This window comes from Papilio polytes, unplaced genomic scaffold (genome assembly GCF_000836215.1).
Source record: "Papilio polytes unplaced genomic scaffold, Ppol_1.0 DF822067.1, whole genome shotgun sequence".
Lineage (NCBI taxonomy): Eukaryota > Metazoa > Arthropoda > Insecta > Lepidoptera > Papilionidae > Papilio > Papilio polytes.
Genome location: NW_013527137.1, coordinates 4,438,377 through 4,453,016, shown reverse-complemented (window position 1 = coordinate 4,453,016; position 14,640 = coordinate 4,438,377). Strand labels below are relative to the sequence as shown.

At 34.7% G+C, this 14,640-nt stretch overlaps 2 protein-coding genes across 2 annotated transcripts in view; one reads left to right on the top strand and one right to left on the bottom strand.

Moving 5' to 3' along the window:
• Window positions 1-7,836, bottom strand: part of LOC106106862 (ubiquitin carboxyl-terminal hydrolase 7) — a 15,620-nt gene extending 7,784 nt beyond the window's left edge. Inside the window, exons 1-13 of the mRNA XM_013287522.1 lie at window positions 7,617-7,836; window positions 7,398-7,527; window positions 5,858-5,979; window positions 4,451-4,779; window positions 3,980-4,143; window positions 3,391-3,508; window positions 2,943-3,084; window positions 2,576-2,750; window positions 1,982-2,174; window positions 1,445-1,598; window positions 839-975; window positions 292-388; window positions 4-150 (exon numbers count right to left, since the gene is read on the bottom strand). Of these exons, the coding sequence (XP_013142976.1) occupies window positions 4-150; window positions 292-388; window positions 839-975; window positions 1,445-1,598; window positions 1,982-2,174; window positions 2,576-2,750; window positions 2,943-3,084; window positions 3,391-3,508; window positions 3,980-4,143; window positions 4,451-4,779; window positions 5,858-5,979; window positions 7,398-7,476 (1,857 nt within the window). The 5' untranslated portion in view covers window positions 7,477-7,527; window positions 7,617-7,836. The remainder of the gene's footprint in view (window positions 1-3; window positions 151-291; window positions 389-838; window positions 976-1,444; window positions 1,599-1,981; window positions 2,175-2,575; window positions 2,751-2,942; window positions 3,085-3,390; window positions 3,509-3,979; window positions 4,144-4,450; window positions 4,780-5,857; window positions 5,980-7,397; window positions 7,528-7,616) is intronic.
• Window positions 7,837-8,821: 985 nt separating this feature from the next.
• The window catches only part of LOC106106861 (protein asunder), a 7,726-nt gene continuing 1,907 nt past the window's right edge, over window positions 8,822-14,640 (top strand). The window contains 12 exon segments of the mRNA XM_013287521.1: window positions 8,822-9,154; window positions 9,432-9,506; window positions 9,891-10,036; window positions 10,209-10,355; window positions 10,644-10,734; window positions 11,247-11,375; window positions 11,787-11,897; window positions 12,416-12,477; window positions 12,479-12,562; window positions 13,146-13,286; window positions 13,835-13,985; window positions 14,596-14,636. Of these exon segments, the coding sequence (XP_013142975.1) occupies window positions 8,939-9,154; window positions 9,432-9,506; window positions 9,891-10,036; window positions 10,209-10,355; window positions 10,644-10,734; window positions 11,247-11,375; window positions 11,787-11,897; window positions 12,416-12,477; window positions 12,479-12,562; window positions 13,146-13,286; window positions 13,835-13,985; window positions 14,596-14,636 (1,394 nt within the window). The 5' untranslated portion in view covers window positions 8,822-8,938.

Sequence of the window (14,640 nt, the reverse complement as noted above, 5' to 3'; positions counted from 1 at the left end):
GACGGTGGCCTGCTTGCGCACGCGGAACACGCGGCAGTGCGCGCGCTCGGGGTCGTACAGGTCGTTGCCTTGGTAACCATCGAACGCCTCCTCCAGCACCACGTTTACGTTCATGTATAAGTGCGCCTCGTTGCGCTCCTTGCGACGTATCTGTCAACATTTGTTACACTATTATCATCTACCTCTAAAGTAGTTTTTAATTACAAGTAGTTACGGAGTTAAAAGTAGTTTTTGAGTCAAAAGTATATTTCGAGTTAGTGTATTTTTTGAGCTGTAATAAAAATCACTTACGGTTTCAATTCTCTTTTCTTCGGCCAACCGCTCGCTGAGTTCTGTAGGTATGTCAGCTTGAGTAACTTCTTGCAGTACAGTCTTCAACTGTGAATCCCTGTAAAAATATTAAAGTACGTCAGCTAACTTATATGACAGATCTATTTCAATACTATCTTACTTCTTACTAATTTAAATACGAAAGTTTACATTGATGGATGTTAGTTTGTAGCCTAAATTGCTGAACGGATCTCGATAAAATTTGGCATAGATGAAAATTGTAATCTAGAAGCACACATGTGCTACATACTTTTGTTATTTTTAAATTCCATTTAGAATGAATCGCTGACGATAACACATTTGATTAATCATTAAATACTAGTCATTTTAGCAATCTTAGTCTAATTTGTTTAGTAGTAATTAAAAAAAAGGCAATGTAATATTTTAATTGTACAGAGTTCCCACCGCACCCAACGTCCATCTACCAAAAACATGTTAGGGGGAACGAGAGGGCAGCATAGCGTCGCCCAAAAAAAAACATTTGATTATTTAATGTATGTACACTAACCGTATATAAACCAACATGTAGGCGTTGGTGCAGTGTCGCACAGTGAGCGTCATGTCCTCGTCGTGTCCGCCGTAATTGTACTCGATGGCCTCCTGCTTGGTGCAGCGCGACACCACGTCGTCGTCGAACTTGCACCACTGACACGACAAAACAACACCAAATAATGAAAACCAAGGTTACAATGTTTATTACTGCACTAGTAATAATTTATTAAATAAAATAAAAACAATAAACCAGACCAAAGTGACTTTACCTTAACTCTTGTCGACATAATCGATTCAGGCATTCAGACAACGCATTAGTGTTCACACAGTCCGAAGATTAGAACAGAACTCAATATGGCAAATAACATTGTGCTTTAAACAATTGAAACATCGTTTCATTTAATTTATCTACTAGTTTTACACAAGTTTTCCTGGTGAAAAAATACGTGCAAAGTAAAATTAAACATATTTCAATTTCTTAAAACTCAATTTATTTTGCGACATTGTTCCGTTCATGTCATGTCATTATCCCGTTCCGACGCTTAGTCTTATACAAGTTGTAGAGAATGTAACACGCGATCTATGATATATTCAACGTTGTCATGGCAACGTGTTAGTATACCTTGCCGTCTCCCTTAGGGTTGATGAAGACGACATAATGTCCGCCGTGGTTGTCTCCCGAGTGGACCAGCACCGCGTGCAGCGTGTAGTCCGCCGGCGTCTCCGGCTTCTCCTGCAGGTACGCGTCCAGGTTTATATGCTCGTAGAACTCGAACCTATAATTAAAATAATTATTATTAGCCATCCTAAGATATTTACAGACTTTAAAAAAATACGTCAGATCTCTTTTCTGTCATATTAGTACTCTTCCCGTTTATTAAATAACAAAAACCTAGTAAACACATTAGCTTCCGACTCACGAGCTGATTTTTCGGTTAAGTTTATTACGAACGTGAAATCTTCTAAGCTATTTGTTAACGATTTATACAAATAGTTCTCAAATATGAATAATGACCTATAATGTAGTTTTTAAATGGTAAAAGATATGTTTAAATCAGCCCAATAGTTTTCAAATTAATTCAATACATAAAAAATCCATATCTTTCTTCTTTCTAATATTTGTATAGTGTAGTAATGTCAGTAAGTAAGAAATACTTGCCTGTCGTTAAACTTGACGGAGCTGTCAGTGATGGGGTCGTACTGGAAGCGCATAAGGTGCAGATGCAGCACGGGCGGGAAGGAGGCGAATATGACGCCCTTCTCTGCCTCCTGCAGCCCGTGCTCGCCCGCGTCGTACTTGTTCTCGCCGTCCAGCGTCTCCGTGCTGATGTAGTCGTTGAAAGACTCATCGACTGAAAATATTAGAAATATCTTAGCATATCATTTAATAAAATATTTACTTACTCTCATATTTTAAGTCACTAAATAGCTTCTAAGGGTTTCCAGTTTCACCGATCAATCGAACCTATAGGATTTTTTCCTCATTGGATCTACTGATTATAGGTAAAAATCCCTTTAGACCATTCAGCCTAAAGGCCAAAACTCTTTTGGTAATTGTGATAATTTAATTTGAATGAGATATCAAGTTAAAAAGAGCCTGTAAAAAGCAGAAAGATAAAAATGAAATCATAACTAAGCATTTCCTATGAGAATTATGTAACATAGTATATGATAAAATTAAAGCTAAAACAGCTGTGCTAGTAATCGCTTTTTTGGGGTTACGACTATATGCATAGGGAGTATTGATACTTACTGTTCTTCTTTCCTTTTATATTCAGTTGTATATCGTAGAAAGTCTCAACCCGAGTGCTCGATACATTAACATTCTTACACTTGATGTATGAGGTCATTTTGCCTTCAAATAGGCGAGGTACAGTCCCTTCAACACAGGTACCTTTCATCTTACTCTCCAATTTATCTAAAAGAACCTAAAATAACACCAATCATTCATTTACAATTAAATTTTATTAATGGCCGGTTTCCGAGCTACATTTAACTATTAGTTTTTGGTTCGATAAATTCACGAAATGCGTTTCCGAACTGCGTAACTAGAGTTTTACTCCATTTTTCCCAGCATTAATAGTATTACAACATTTTTAGACTAGTATTTTTGTGCTCACCCTCAAAAACTCCTGCACATCATGCTGCATAAAGGAATCAAGTGTTTCCCATCCAAAGCTTTTAGTCAACTTCTTTGTTCCTACAGGTTTGTCAGAAAATTGTAACTCATAGAACACTCTTTGTAGCGCTAAAGCAACAGACCTGAAAGCAATGTTTTTTTTTTACTGCTTATTTATGTGACTATAGGTTTACACTGCATGGAACATGGTTAAATTCAATTACAAAAGAAATTGTATTTATATCACTGGCTGAAATGTCACTTTTATCTCTATACATATACTTCATAAAATCCATCTTTCCAATTTCTAAATCGATGATACAAACATATCTGTTTATGTCATTACACCCTTAAAAACGTATAATTATTTAGAAAGTTTTGTTAAAGTTTCCCATTTCTATTCAAGTGTTGTCCAGGGAAACTAGTGTTGAACATAAAATTGTTATCACCTTGTACTATCGTCAGATTCGGTTGGCATTTTGTACACAGCCTTGCGCAACTGATTTGTGAAATATAGGGTTTGCAGCAAAGAGTTCATATAACATGTTGCGCCTTGATTCTTCAGACCTAAAAAAAAATAATTATAAGTGAGAAGTATTATTACAAAATAAACTAATGTAAGTGAAAAGGATATATTTTAGATATATATTTTTTTTAAATGTATAACTTCTATTTCAATATAAACCAAGATTAAAATAATATCTTATCTATTGCACAAACACACAAACTGTAAACAGACTTTCAATTTAATAAATAATTTAGTCATATAAAAGTTTCAACGTCTACTAGCAAAAACTGAATTAAATTCATTTTAGAATTGTTGTATGGTACAACATAAGAGACTAACGGCCGAATACTGAAACAGTATTTAAATGTGTAAGCATCTTAAAAATAAAATCACGCTTGAACTATAAATTGTATTAAAATGTTGATGTGTGTCAGAATGTAAACGGCACTGACTAAAGTGACTGATTCGTTTCAGTATTTTGCTGTCACTTTTTATCATTACACCATTCTTAAGTAACATAATTCACTCACCAACATATCCAGTATGCTTCTTAGAATCCCAGGATACCCCATGTGGGGCTTCCGCAGTTACATGCACTTCAAGAGTAATAGAGTCATCCTTAATGTATCCCTTCTCTGGATCCAAAACATCACTCCACGACATAAAGTGAGAGAATCCCCAATCATTCTCCTTACTGGAAAAAATAACCACAAAATTAGGCCATTTTAACAACAAAAATGGAAACTACAAGTTAATCTCAAAACTTAACTAACTTGATTGAAGTATTCATGTAACATGAATAAAATTATTAACTCTATATGTGTTCAAGTTCTAATATTGTGGCTTACAATTTCAAGCCATAGAAAGTGTGCATGTAACAAAGCCATCTATGAGACAATGCACACTTTGTACCCTTATATCTTAATACCAGGGATTAAAAAATGTACCACACACAAAAATAAGAGCATAAAAATTAACAGTAAAATGACATTTAAACAAACCTGTAAAACAGATGTTGAATTTTTCTGTAAAATGGCTCAGCATCTGGTTTCTGAGAGATAAGTCTCAGTTCGGCCATTGCATAGCAGGACCAGCTTGAAGACTCACTCTCTCCATTACATTGCAAGAAGAAGCCTAATGACTTCTGCTGCTGGCGGTCAGGGGACGGTGCTTGCCGGGGCATCACCATGATCTTCCATGGCAGGTTGCGGACGTAGCATGGCGGTGAGAGAACCGAGTCTTTAAGGCTCCTCAAGTTTTGTACTGTAAAACGGAACGTCGCCTCCGATCTTGCCTCGTCATCCTCCATTTCAGCATCAAGGCCAGCCAGCTAAAGGAACAAAAGAGTAGATTAAAACAATAATCAAATTAGACTAACATTTAATATTTTTAACATGTAGACCATTTAAAACTCCATTAAATTAAGAAATTTTGACAAGTAATATGTGAACAGAAAATTTCTACCCCTTTTAAAGGAAACTGCCCAAATGGATGAACATGCTATTTGACAGCTAAAATCAATGTCGAGGGGAAAAGCATAGAGCTATATTTAATAAAATAAAAGATCGAATTGAATTTCAACAAATGGGCGACGTTACTCCTTCATACTAAAATTCAACCTCTGCTTATTTATAATAAGGCTTATTTTTAATTGTCTATGATCTCATTATTAATCTAAAGATGCTCTATACAAGTTTCTTATAAAAACATGAATATACACTATCAAGATCTAATTACCACTCAATCACTATTGACAAAATGAAAATATTAGCACTTATTAACATTCATAACCTAAAAACACAATAAAAGTAAACATTTCACTTGTATTTCTATTAATTGGACATTTGAAGTTAAACACAGCACATAAAACACTAACAGACTGGTCATGTGAACAGGTGGTTGTAAATCAATAAACACTTTATCCAATTGAAGCCAGTCTATAAATAGATATGATGAACATCTACAAGTTATTTGTGACATTACCAACAAAACATGTTTCAGTGTTTTTTATAAGTTTTAAAAAATATTAAATTCAGTAACAATAAGTGTAATAGGTAAGTCTACTTATGAAGGAAAATATATTTTTGATTTGTACTATTGTGAATTTTTAAATCAAGCTTACAAAGTTCAATAAAAAAAGAGACTGAAAACCTACACTCGGTTTTTCAAATTCATTTCATCATTTACATCAGCCAATTTTTTTAATACACACATTATTAATCCTTAACACACAATAAACAGTAAATATCATAATCATTGATATCCTAGTGTAGTCATAGTAAATCAACAAAATATAAACATGTTTCTATACAAGCTCTTTGTCTGTGGATCATTGTTTCTGGTGTAGCCACTGTTGGTAATAAAATCACAAACTATTCAATATAAGATAGAAATGGTAATTTGATTACCGGAAACTCTGCAGCTGCCGTCTCCGGGTTCTTGATCACTTCACCCATCACAACTTCACCATTGGAATCCTTAACAAACTCTTCATCCCAGGCCTTCTCAGTAGCTGTTTCTACAGTCTCCACTGAAATAATTACAAAACATACTTAATTTTAAAAAAAAGTTAATATATTAATTAAAAATTAAAAGATGTGTATAAAGTCAATTCCACACTAACATAGCTAACTTTTTTTAAATAGTTAACAAGTAGCAAATTATCTTAAGTCATTTGTGTGACATCCACACTGCTTTGGGAACTATAGGTGCAAAACCAGTCTTTTAACTAGTGATGTGATCCTGCCCTAGGTTATTGTATATTCAGACCTAATTTAAGGGATGGACCCTTTGTTACACCAATGTTGTGCAACAAATATATCATCTAGTTTCTACTTTTTAAACCCTTACTTACATTCACATTCATACATATTCATCAACCATGCAAACTTATGATAGCCTATTTATAACTGTACATATATTAACAAACATTTAGCTATCTATCACCGACACTTACTTATGCAGCATACATGTTCTTCACCTTCCTTTTTTCCTCCTTATTTACTTTAATTAGCTTTTTATGAAGATAAAAATTTAGAAGCTAAACTTAATTTAATTTCCAAACATTTACATATCACATTATTAAAAACACTAAGTTCAAGTCATTAAATATTCCTGTAATATAAATAAAGAAAAGTCCTCACTTAGGAACAGAATATGTCTATTGTTTTCATGACATTCATTTTGAAAATTTTGTGACATGTGAAATTGAATATACTTTTCATTTTGACAGCCAGTTAGTTTTAAAGTTGTTTATGGTTTAAGGAATACAAAAAAGTTTTTATTCAAACATAATAAATACAAAACTCGGGACATCATTCCTTTAGACATACATTTTCCAAGATAACTGCATTAAACTTATAAAAGACCTTAAATAGCTATTAATTAATCTGAACTACTTGTTTTGTTGACATTAGAAATCTTCAGGAATTACTGTATATGATATAATAATTTTATTCATTAAAACTTTATTGCCAAAAACAAGTAATGTTTATTGTAATGTACAAGACTATTATGTGACATTTAACACATATTGATCTGAAATAATTTGTTGTCACTTCATAAACAATCACTATTATATTTGGAGAAGTTTTACATGGCCATCTAAAACAAAGCAATCTATATATAGATTTCACATACTTGTCAACTTCATAACAAAGAAACTGTACAAGATTAGGTGCTATTATCAGAAAATAAGATATTAAAGTTAGTGTGATAATCAAATCTATCATGTTTAATGGAGTGAATATAGCAAGCATAATGGAAAATCAGATTTAGAATTTGGTAAATTGAGGTTAAGTGTAAGGACTATTTGCGAAACAAACACAAAAAATGCTTTGTAATTAAGTACGTACGAATATCGTTGATATTTTTGGTATAGACAATTGGACACAAATACCAAAACAAATAAAGTTTAAAGAATATATTAAAAAATGAAGATTTGCTAACCTTCTTGTGTCTCCATCTCCTCAACCTGATTTACATTGGAGTCTTGCTGCGGCCTGTCCGGGGCAGGCGTGTGATTCATGTTAGCCGGGCGCGCCACCGGGGACTGTCGCCCACAACTTTTAGAAATTTCCTGCACAATTTTTACCCACCATGAATAACTTCGTAACACATTACCTAATTATAAAAGTTCCCATAGCCCTTTTGTTGCACTGCACATACCTTTAACGCCAGAGGATCACTCCCTCTACACCTGCTAAATAGTCGCTGAACAAACTTCAACGAACCTTTCTCATCGACTCTGAGGCCTTGTGAACCCGGGATTTTGACTTTCTTCGAGGATAAGATGTTAATTTTACAAGAGTGTTTACTAGCGGCGCGGCCGATGTCTGCAATTTTCAATACAAGGGTCCGAGAATAGTGTACGCTAATAGCACATTCTTTATCTTATAACCATTGCCAAATTTACTTAATCTCGGTGTTATAAGGTAGTGCACAAAATTTCACTTCAGTATCCGGTTGAAAAAGTATTTTCATGAAAATAAACAAAATGGTGGATGTCTAATTTAATTTCTGGCTTCAAATGTGTGGCCCGGTTTGATCGACGAATGCACCATTTTATCATTCTCTCACATTCACCGTAGGGAGGTACCAAATTGTTATTTGTACCGTTCTTTTACGTTATGGACGTTTGGATAATTATTTCATACAAAAAAAAAACATTTGCTATTGTATAATTTCTCTGAACGAAATATATGTAATCGCAAGTCGCAATTTTATTGCCCTTTTTAGCACTTTTTAGGGGTAACGTAACTTAGTGACGTGATGCAAATCTATAATGCGCGGTTTAGACTTTACCAGTATAGAGTGCTCTGATTCTGATTCTGATTAAATGGCAGAGTGTAAACGATAAGAGGCACCAATAAGTGTTCTTGCCGTCGCAATTGGCCAAGTGTGAACCCGGCATTAAATGTTGTTAAAAATAGAAAACAGTTTCTCTACTTTTAACTTGGATGGTAATAGCAAAGTCAATGTGTAATCCAAGTCGTCAACTAGACTGCCTTTTCTCCTAGTTCAATTTACCCATTTTCACAAGTAACCTTACACAGTTTGGAATATGTTTACATTTATCTCCATCGTTCAATTATCGTTACTTTACTGCCTCCTAGGCTCATAACATTTATACATGCCTTTTACGTAGGTATATTTAGGTTTTAAAACTACTAATCCAGTTTGATAACAACTGTTTGATTTTGAAACATGGACATATTGAGATAATGAATATATCGATAAGATTCGTTTTGAATGTTAACGAAAATTACGGTAAAAGCAGTGTGGTACAGACCTATCTAGTTATCTCTCTGGTTTTCTTCAACATGTCAAAAACATGGCAATGTTTTGAAATCAAATGTCAAATTCATGATAATGTCAAAGTCGACAAATGTCAAATATCATGTTTACATTTGGTTCTTTGCGTGATTTAAGTTTGATTTGAAGATATTTACCGAGAAGCTGTATAGATATAGAAAAATAATTGCAATGCAATGTTTCCAACTAATCATAAAACAATATTCGTCTTAGATCACACTCCTTATTTTGGGATTTCTTCAGATTTTCCAATAGAATTTGATGTTTCTAAAACTCGAGGTCCGGGATATGTTCCTTTACCGCCAGTTTGTAAGTCTTTATGGACTTGCAGTGTAGAAGCGGCTGTTGAATATTGCAGGATTGTGTGGGACCTATTTCCAGAAGGGAAATTGGTAAAATCATTAATCTTTTTTATTTCTGTTATAATCAAATACATATATTTATAAAATATGAAAGTTTAGTTTTAATAGAAATATCAATATATATATAATAATTTCAGTCTATGCTTTCTACATTTTTAATGTAATGCCGGGTTAAATATTCGTATTCTAAAAGTCCTGATTCTAAGAATACTTACTTTAATTCCAGATTAAAATTAAAAAAAAAGGTAAAGTAACTTGTATCATAAAAAAGACATTGTGTTTAATTAGTTATTTATTACTGTTGCAGATCCGGTTTATAGTCAGTGATTCAACAGCACATTTACTGAACACTTGGGCTGTAGCACAACAAAATTTGACACATGTAATTAATTTTTGCAATACTTTTGTATAATAATGCCTAGAAAGAGATGGATGGATTGTGTGAAAGGTGACATGATCTAGAAGGGAGTGATGATAGAGTTATGGAGGACAAAAACCTGCTACAAGATTCTAAGGGATAAGGAGGAAGATAATGATGAATTTTAATTATTGTAAATGTGTAAGTTAAGAAGGCTGGATGGATGAATGTCACTACATATCTCCCAGAATGAATCTTGCTGAATGGCATATATTAAGAATATGCTTTAAAAGAAGACATAAACTGCTAGTTAAAGTTTATTATTTTGCTTGCAATTTTTAGTTGTTCATAAATGTGGCATAATTTTTGTATTGTGATTTTATCCACATGATGTTCACCAACTTTCAGATTCTAAATGGACTTTGTCTTGTTGGTCCGGTGCGTCGTGGAGCGGGTGGCGATGTTGTGGGACTGTGTGCCGCTATTGAAGCACTGGGGGAACCCTCGCCCACACAGTCTTCACGGCCCAATACTGAGAGACTTTTCCAAAATAGGTATGCTGATATTCCCTTTTATTTTAGATAGAAAACTGTCATAAAAAGGAAAGAATGTTTGCTTTTGTTATCTGCCTTCTCCGTCTAATACTCACAAAAAAATGTGTCCTTAAAATGTTAATACTTTACATGCCAATATTATTATTAATACTGGATTATATTTATTTTTTAGGGGCCGCATTATTTGCATTACAAGTGCAAGGGATGACGACTCAATAAGGAGCCTGGCGGAAATAGCACTCAATGCCTTAGTGCAACAGAACAAAAAGTTATCTATGGTCCCACCCACTACTAGTACTGATACAAATGCTAATACACAGTATGTACTTTTTGATTTCAAACTTTTTTAACACTTTGAATGCGAAACCAGCACTAAAACACCTGGTACATATCTTGCTTACAGTGCGAAGAAGAATTGTATAGACATAATAATGATAATTTTATCTCCGGGTGTGTTACTCCTGGTTTTGCAGGATCTCAAAGAATAGAAAAAATCAATAAATTTATTGTTTTTCATAAAAAAAATCTTTGTATTTTTTTCAAAAATGTCTTGCTTATTTTCGGTTTCTAATTTTCTGAAGTCAAAGTTCATTTGGTGAATTTCCAGATCATTGGTGATTCACTATTGTCATTTGGTCATAGTAAATGTGACGCCTGAAAAGATTGAAACGAGAGTTAATAACCAACCACTTACAGAGGTGTGTATAGAATATAATGTGTTTTATTTCTTTTCTAGAACTGAAGTCTGAATTAAAGCTAGATGAGGATTTTTGTTAATGACTTTTTAGAAAATTTTCCATTATTATATACTAGCTTACGCCCGCGACACCGTCCGCGTGCACAAAAAAAATTAATTGAGTAGCCTATATATTCTTCCAGACTATCCTCTACATCTATACCAAATTTAATCGTAATCCGTTCAGCCGTTTTGGCTACAAACTCTAACAAACATCCAAGCATGCATCTAAACTTTCGCATTTATAGTATGAGGAATTGAATAGAAATAAGAAAGTATGACAAAACTTTCTAAACAATTTTACCTTTATTAGCTAGTAATTAAAAACATGTTTGTATCATTAATTTAAAAATCGAAACTTCCAAAATACATGCATAGACAATAAATGACAATCAGTTATTCTACTTCAGTACTAATTTCCATTGAATTCCACCATATTACGAAATATTCATATGTATGAGTTTGTATGTTCAGATGGGCGGTGGTCTAATGGGAGTGGAGGTGATAGTGTCAAGAGCAAGCACTCTGGCAAACTTGCTCGGCCGCTTGGTGTTGCCACACTACAAGCTGGCAACAACCACCGTTACTGGCATCCCTATGAAGGTAATCTATGGTGTATTAAAGATTTTAATACCAAACTCTGAATTACAGGTTTGAATTATTATTTTGCATTTTAGCTATAAGTAATTTAATAAAATACTATAAACATATTTAAGCATGTAAAATAATTGAGAGTGAAAAGAGTAAAAGGTTTTTTGAAGACATTCTGTGTTTTCTCGTACTAAATTATACCCGTTACCCTGAATGAACTAATATAATAAAGTGATTTAATTTATATTTAGATAGATTTGGATTTTTTATGTATTGAAATAACTCAAAAACTTCAGGGCCGTTTTCAAAAATTCTTTCACCATTAAAAAGTAACATAGGCCTATTTTTTATATTAACCAGTTTCAGGCGTACAAAGGTCGAGTAACAGCTAGTACATGATATTTATATTATTTTGTTTTAAAGGAAGAACAAAACGCGAGTTCAAGCGCCAACTACGACGTGGAGATCATTCACTCGTCGGAGGCGCACGCAGGGCTGCGCGCGGCGCAGACTGCCGCTGAGGCACTGGAATCTGTAAGATATACAGAATATTGACATACATATATTATTCTAAATATTCAGGAATGTGGCAATTGAGGCACTTGGCCAGTGTGGTGGACTATGGCCTAGTCACTCCCTACTTAGGGTAGGCTTGGAGCTCCTCAGTGGGGACTTATAGGGAGCTCGTGATGATGATGATTCAGGAATGAAGAAAAGACGCACTAAAGTAGGGGGGTCACCTACTTGTATAAAATAGAAAAAATTTAAAGTGGATCCATGATGCTTACAATACCTATAAACAACTTAAAAACTACTCCTCAAATTTTGACTAAAAATGATATATGTGTTGATAAGCATTTTCGTTGGTATAAAAATGATAGTTATTATTAGAATTCTACACTAATATTAAGTTTGAAGCACAAATCAAGTGTAGCCAGTACAGTTGGACAGTAGCGCTAGCCAGACATATATTGCATAAACTAACTATTGGCAGTTAGTTTATGCTTATCAGTCCAGTGGAATGGTGTCTTACTGTACTGTGTTGGTGTGAGGTGGTGCTGCGGTGGTGGACGCCGCGCGGCGCGGAGGGCGGGGCGAGCGGCTGCAGCGGTCACGCCGGCGGACGTGGCGTCACGCCCCTCTGCCTGCCTCGTCAACTTCCTGCTCAACGGACGCTCCGTCACGCTCGAGGTGCCGCGGTAAGCACACTGATAAACATATTAAGCAACTAGTTGTTGCACGCGAAATAGCCTATGTTACTAAGTGACAATATAGCTTTTTAGTGGTGCAAGAATTTTTGAAATCGGTCTAGAAGTTTTTGAGTGATTTCAATACAAACATAAATACAAATCTTTCCTCTTTATATGTATCGCAGAGTACCCAGAACCAAGGGGAGTTGGGGGCAGATAGATGAAAATGTTAAAAATCCTTTTTTATACAATATAAATATATCATGTGTAAGAAATGTGATTTTTTGCCGATATTGCATATAGACATTCCAATTTTGTTACACATAGATATAGATTTTCCAATGCTAAAGACTGCAGACCAATCTAATAGGAATCAGCCTCGCCCAGAGCTTTATCTAATTCTTTAAAAAAAAATCATAAACTGACTAATTGAGACCTAACAGAATGAATCTCACTCATGCATGATAGAATTGAAAATAATATTTCTATTAGGCTTACTGGATTTTTTATGTTTTTATTATATATTTTTATTATCAATATGTATGAGTTCTCGTTAGTACATCAGTATTAAAATTATCTGAGTGTTGTGCAGCAAGGGCGGCGGGCGCTCCGCGTCGCACGTGCTGGCGGCCCAGGGCGGCGAGCTGTGGATAGGCGCCCTGGGCGGACGCACACCCTACGACGACCCGCCCGCACTCTCGGAGGGCGCAGGCGGACGTGTCACCGACTATAGGTATATACCGACTTTAATTATAATGTACTCTCGCCCGCGATTTCGTTCGCGTGGAATTAAAAAAAAAAACAAAAGTAAGTAGCCTATGTATGTGTCTTTATTTTATAAGTTGTGTTAATTTTGTTTCTTTTTTGAGTTTCGTTTTTTTATTTTTCTTGGCCAATAAATAGTGTTTTTGTGTTATTTTATTTTATCTCGTTTTATCCTATTTTACGTGTTCTTCCAGATTTATATGTTTGTATCTATGCCAAATTCCATCGAGATCCGTTCAGCAGTTTAGGCTACACACTAAACACGAAACAACCATCCTTCTTAACTTTCGCATTTATAGTAGTATGATTTCAAACATCTTGACATTGCCCGAATTTCTTCATTGAATACACTAGTGCCACTGAGCTCAACTTAAAGATAACTTCTCTTGAAAATGGCATTGAATATTTGATTTTACTCCTCGATTGTGGTTTAATTGGTCTGAAAGCCTTTTGGGTTATATATTTTGTCTTTTGGGTTATATATTTTTTTGGTGTGTTTAGTATGTAAATGTGCAGGATAAAGGAGTTCGGCAGCGTGATGCAGCAGAACAAGGTGGTGCCGCTGCGGGGCGCAGGCGGCAACGGGCGCGCGCGCGCTCGACTGCAGCGACACACCACGTACTGGCCGCTCACCATCTCATCCACTATTATTTTTAACTTGGGCCCTGTAAGTATACCTATATTTTAACGTTATTTTTTTTAGATTTTTAACTCGTTCTATTATCTATATCTATATTAAAGATTTTTTGTATGTATTGAAGTAACTCAAAAACTGCTAGGTCGATTCAACTTACACCATTAAAAAGCATCGTTATCAGTGAGTAAGAGGCCGTTTTTAATAAAAAATTTTATTTCACTGGAGCGAAGTCGCGAGCAACGGCTAGTAAGATAATGAAAGTGGAATCATTTGCAATGCAATGTAATATCAAGCATTTAACCCTCCATACCAATTTCTGTTTTAATTTCTTACCACTGGCGTCGCCAGGGCGACCCTAGAGTCGATGAATTCGAAATAAAAAAAAAACTATTCCGAATGATACCATTTTAATAGTAAACCCCTCACCCCTTAGACATTAGGCATAGTCTAGATTATTCTCTAGCGACGAACACGCTTTTTTCGATGTTGATAACGTATCTTGTGAAATAGCAACTATAGTTTTTTTCGTAATAAAGGTAAAAAAAATAAATTAATGGTTTTTATAAATCTTTCGTGGTATTAATATTAATAAAATAATTAAAAATGTTTGTATATATGTCATGTGTATCGTGTGTTGCAGGTGGTGGAGCCGCTGAGCCGGCTGGTGGTGCAGGAGACGCTGTCG